General features: G+C 45.7%; 1 protein-coding gene across 1 annotated transcript in view; it reads right to left on the bottom strand.

The window, feature by feature from the left end:
• Nucleotides 1-695: 695 nt before the first annotated feature.
• LOC121271194 (interleukin-27 receptor subunit alpha-like) overlaps nt 696-6,000 on the bottom strand; it is a 29,197-nt gene continuing 23,892 nt past the window's right edge. The window contains exon 9 of the mRNA XM_041176962.1: nt 696-1,686. Within this exon, the coding sequence (XP_041032896.1) occupies nt 1,297-1,686 (390 nt within the window). The 3' untranslated portion in view covers nt 696-1,296. The remainder of the gene's footprint in view (nt 1,687-6,000) is intronic.

Raw genomic sequence — 6,000 nt, 5'->3', positions numbered from 1 at the left:
GACAGAGTAGATAGGGAGAAACTGTTCCTGTTCATAAATGGATCGAGAACCAGAGGGCACAGTTTTAAAGTATTTTGCAAAAGAAGCAAATGCGAGGTGAGCAAAAACTTCTTCACACAGCGAGTAGGTAGGGTTTGGAATTCACCGCCTGGAAGTGTGTTGGGGACAGGTTCAAATGAGGCATTCAGGAGAGCATTGGATGATTAACTAGAAACAATGTGCAGGGGAAAAAGCAGGGGATTGACACTAAGTTAAAACGTCCAATGAGCCAGTGCAGACACAATGGGCCAAACGGCCTCCTTCTACTCCTTAACAATTCTGTGTATCTGTGTGTGTGTCAAGCACTGTGACCGTGTGTGTGTGTGTGTGTGGGTGGACGGCTGTGGGTGGGATGGCAGGGGGGCAGGGTAACAGCACTGTATATGCAAAGGTAGCCTTTGTACAGACCATGTTGTATACGCAGGCAGCCTATGTATGGACCGCACAAGTGCGCAGGTAGTCCATGTACAGACCATGTGTGTGCGCAGGCAGCCTGTACTCATCCCTGAAGGAAGGAGATACCACTGGGAAACTTTCCTTTAGCCTGAAGTATTTGACTCTGAAATAGAATATTACCAAAAGTTTTCTGAAATTATTATTAAGTTAATAATAGAAGTCTCAGAGTCTACATTAACATTATAATGTCAGAATACTGATTTAAGAAAATGACAGTTTGACTTTATAATATTCAATTTTAAAGAGTTTACAGTTTAAAAAAAAATTGAAGTCAGTGATCTTAAGACAATGAGGTCCTAAGAAGCATTGTTGAGTTCCAGTCAGTTTTGGAAGCAGAGGGACGGGGGCAGGTCATCAGGAGAGACTGGGCGCGACATGCTCTCAGTCCAGAGAGGAGGTAGCTTGTTGATGACTTCACAGAGGAATATAAGGTGCATGATATGGAACAAGAACGTTGGAAAATTTCCTTTAAAGTTATCAATGAATAAAACAAGGAGATGGTGTCCAGCTTCAGGAAGTTCTGTGTCACGAAAATACCAGTCAAAGTCTGACATGGCCTTTTAGTCAAAGAGTGAGGTACAAGTCCTGGAATTGCATTAGGATGCTTTGGATGCCTCAATGGGAGAATGTAGATTTCCATGGAACACTGAGGTATTGGGCCCATTGGCTTTCCTTATCCCTGCTGCTAATCTTCTTTGATTAGATTTGCTAAACTTGTGCCTTCAGGGGCTGAGGCCAGCAGCAATACAGGCTGGTTTGTGTGACATATCGAGGTTCTCTGGTATCCCAGTCCACTGAGGTTTAAAAGTCATCAGTTATATCCCCCAACCCCAGCCACTCCTCCTTGTTTTCTAACTGCCATTCATTATTGAGCAGATCTTCCTCTGATGGAATGAAGTGTCTCTCATAACCAGAGGTGAAGGGGACTCCCCCCATTAATCTTGTGCTGCTGGGTGGCTGATCCATGAGCTTCTCATCCAGACAGGTGGGGGCCTCTGGAGGGTTGTCCACATCTGGAGATGGTTGTCCTATCCAATACTGATCTTCTGTGCTCGGCTCCTTGTCTCTTGTCAGAGTGGAATTGGTGCGTTTTGTTAATGAAATCTCAAACTCGTCCTTGATTTCAATCTCTTCCACTTCAGCAGTTGGTGGTTCCTCCATCATCCCAAGATAGCTTGGAATGCAATGGTGCTGAAGATAGATAGAGAAAAAACAAAGATCAGAACTCATAGTCAAAAGCAGTTTCTCTTTGATTTTGTCGAAAAAAGTTTATTCATAACATTTTGCCAAAGCACATTTCATAATGGTTAAAGTTTGCCATTGTCCAAAACATGATACAGTTCAGTTTCTTCCAGTACAGAATGTGGCTCTCTGAGGTGTCTCACTACACTTAAAAATACAAATTATATTTACAATTTATATTTCATTTCAAACATTCTGTGGTGCATACAGACAGAGGAGTCTTTCACAGGGTCCAGGCCCTTGGCAGGACAATGGCCTTTCCCAGTTGAGCCAAATAGTGACTGCTTCAAGCATAGGTATATCCCTCAGCACTAAGTCCTGGACCTAGGAATGTGCCAGTCTGCAACACTCGGTCAGGGACAACCCTTTGCACTAGAAGACCAGCAAGCTTCAGGCAGACCAAAGAGCATCTCTCACTGAGTTGATGGGCCTCCAGCCACAGTTGACATTTGTCTCGGTGAGCGTCCCTGGGAACAGTCAATAGGACACAGATCCCTGTGTCACGGAGCTGCTCCAGATGAACCACGATAAAAACCACTGCATCTCTCTCCAGACCTTCTTTGCATAGGCACATTCCAGAGGAGGTAAATAATGGTCTTTTCCCCATCGCAGCCACCTTGACAGCAACATGTATTGGTGCAGAGACTCTCCATGAAGGATCTGATGGGGGTGCCCTTCTCACTACTAGCCAAGCTACATCTTGTTGCTTATTTCAATGTTCTGGGATGAGGCCTTCTGCCAAATGACTTTGACAGTCTACTCAGGAAACTATCTGACAGGATTTGCCGTCTCCTTTTCCCACAGAGCCTTGAGGACCTAATGGACTTATGGTCAAAGGTGTTTTCCAGCAGAAACTTTTCCATGAGGTGCAGCCCAATCCAATTGAATGGAACGTTCTGTGGCAATGTGGCCAGACCCATCTTTTGCAGCACTGAGGACAGATAGGGCTACAGGGGTGACTAGGTGAGTTGCACTTGTACAGAGCTGACATGGACATGATGGGCTAAATGGCCTTTTTCTATGCTACAACTACCTATGATTCTACAGAACCTCAGCACATAGTGACACTCGGTGTTTGCATGCCAAATATTTACAATTGTGCTTGATGCAGCCACATGTGAAGGTGGCCATCAGGATGAGGAAAACATTGGGTATGTTTTTGTCCCCTGTTTCTCAAGGTTGTACATGGTGCCCCTGCGGATGGTCCATTTTTGATCACCAGATAAAGCCAAAGATGGCTTGGTTGACTGCCACGGTGCTATAGAGTATGGGCCAGATCTGCGCTATTTAAAACAACCCTGAGAGCACCTCGGGCCTGATGACCAGGTTCTTACCGCGATGGAGAGGGAGCATCACTCCCACATGCCCAGTTTCTGTTTCACATGGCTATACAGCCCTCCATTTTTTGGCCCAGACTCTGGCCCCTTCATAGCCCCAGCATCTTCAGGCAGTCTGACCTGACAGTGAAGGGGGCAAAGGATTGTCCAGTCCAGTTTCTAAAGAACATGGCTGTGTTACAATTCACTTTGGCTCTCGAGGCCAGTTCACACTGATAGCAGATGTTCATCAGACAGCAAGCAGAAGGTGGTAATGTCATCTGTACCTCCCCTGCTTGGGAGTGTCAGCTCTCTTATGCCCACATCCTTCCTGATGGACCCAGAAAAAGATTCAATGCAGTACAAGAACAAGACAGCGAGAGAGGGCAACCCTACCTGACTCTGGATTTGATCAGAAAGCTTTCCGATTCCCATCCATTGATTGAAACTGTGCTACTGATGTTTGTGTAGAGCAGTTGGATTGAATTGCGGATTCCCTCCCCAAACCCCCTTTTTGGAGAGAAAATCCACCATGTAGGTGTTCAGTATTCTCCTGGTCCAGGCTGATGAGGCAGGTGTCCACACCCCTGTCCTGTACATAGGCAATCGGATCCCGGGTAGTGCAAGGCTATCAGAGGTCTTCCAACCTGGTACAGCGCAGGTCTGGTCAGGGTGGATCACTGACTCCAGAGCAGACTTGACCCAATTGATAATGACAGAACTTTGTAGTCCACATTAAACAGGGAAATGAGTCGCCAATTTTTCATGTGTTCCCTTTTCCCTTTCTGCATTTAGATGAGGGTGATGATGCCTTTCCTCATGGATTCTGACATGCTGCCGGCTACAAGAAAACTCTCATACACATCAGCAGATCTGGGACGATCCAGTCCCACAGAGTCAAATAAAACTCAGTCGGTAAACCATTGCTTCCGGGAGTTTTAATCTTCTTAAAATACCTGACAGCCTTTGTCAGCTGTCCAGAGTTAGTGGTTTGTCCAGATTCTCCTACGTGCTGTTATCTAAGTCCTCTGTAGTAGAGGACAGGAAGACATGAGATGCCATGCTATCTGTGGGCTTTATGTCATACAGCCTGGCATAAAAGAATTTGCTGATCCTTAGGATGGGTTGCTATTACTGAGCCATCTTCTTCATGTAGACACTGATCACAGAGCTCTCTGTGTGCACCTTTTGGAAGAAGAAACTTAAAGGACTGGTTAGCTAACAGGAAGCAAAGAGTAGGGATAAACGGATCTTTTTCAGGTTGGCAAGCTGTAACAAGTCAAGTGCCACAGGGATCAGTGCTGGGGTCTCAACTATTTACAATCTACATCAATAATTTGGATGATTTTCTACCTAGATAGGTAGGAAAGTAAGTTGACAAGAGGACATAGAGAGTCTGCAAAGAGATATAGACAGATTAAGTGAGTGGGCAAAAAATTGCCAGATGGAGTATAATTTGGGAAAATGTGAATGTGTCCACTTTGGCAGGAAGAATGGAAAAGCAGTATTTCGGGTAATTGGAGAGAGATTGCAGAACTTGGTGGTACGGAGGGATCTGGGTGTCCTGGTACATGAATCACAAAAAGTTAGTATGCAGGTACAGCAAGTGATTAGGAAGGCAAATGGAATGTTGGCATTTATTGCAAGGGGAATGGAATATAAAAGATCTGACCAAGTGTGGCATCAAGGAGCCCTAGCAAAACTGGAGTCAATGGGAATCAGGGGGAAAACTCTCTAGTCATACCTAGCACAAAGGAAGATGGTAGTGGTTGTTGGAGGTCAATCATCTCAGCTCCAGGACATTGCTGCAGGAGTTCCTCAGGGTAGTGTTCTCGGCCCAACCATCTTCAGCTGCTTCATCAATGACCTTCCTTCCATCATAAGATCAGAAGTGGGGATGTTTGCTGATGATTGCACAATGTTCAGCACCTTTCATGACTCCTCAGATATTGAAGTAGTTCATGTCCAAATGCAGCAAGACCTGGACAATTTCCAGGTCGTATTCAAGTGGCAAGTAACATTCACACCACACAAAGAGTGCCAGACAATGACCATCTCCAACAAGAGAGAATCTAACCATCACCCCATGACATTCAATAGCATTACCGTCACTGAATCCTCCACTATCAACATCCTGGAGGGGTTACTATTGACCAGGAACTGAACTGGACTAGCCACATAAATACTGTGGCTATAAGAGCAGGTCGGAGGCTAGGAATCTGCGACAAGTTACTCATCTCCTAACTCCCCAAAGCCTGTCTACCATCTACAAGGCATAAGTCAGGAGTGTGATGGAATACTCCCCTGGATGAGTGCAGCTCCCATAATACTCAAAGCTTGACACCATCCAGGACAAGGAAACCTGCTTGATTGGCACCACAACCACAAACATTCACTCCCTCTACCATCGAAGATCAGTAGCAGCAGTGTGTACCATCTACAAGATGCTTTGCAGGAACTCACCAAGGCTTCTTAGACAGCACCTTACAACCCACGACTGCTACCATCTAGAAGGACAAAGGCAGCAAATAGATGGGAACACCACCACCTGGAAGTTCCCCTCCAAGTCACTCACCATCCTGACTTGGAAATATATCGCCTTTCCTTCACTGTCACTGGGTCAAAATCCTGGAACTCCCTCCCAAACAGCACTGTGGGTGCACTTACACCACATGGACTGCAGCGGTTCATGAAGGCAACTCACCACCACCACTTCAAGGGAACTAGGGATGGGCAGTAAAATGCTGGACCGAGCCAATGAAACCCACATCCTGCGAATGAATGAAAAAAAGGATACTGGGAGGATGTCTCCTCTTGTGGGAGAGACGAGAACTAGGGGACACAGTTTAAGAATAAGGGGTCTACTGTTTAAGACAGAGATGAGAATTTTTTTTCTCTCAAATGGTCATTAGGGAAATCTCTTCCCCAGAAAGCAGTGGAGGCTGGG

The sequence above is a fragment of the Carcharodon carcharias genome, chromosome 30 (genome assembly GCF_017639515.1).
Source record: "Carcharodon carcharias isolate sCarCar2 chromosome 30, sCarCar2.pri, whole genome shotgun sequence".
Classification (NCBI taxonomy): domain Eukaryota; kingdom Metazoa; phylum Chordata; class Chondrichthyes; order Lamniformes; family Lamnidae; genus Carcharodon; species Carcharodon carcharias.
This window is presented reverse-complemented; position numbering and strand designations above follow the sequence as displayed.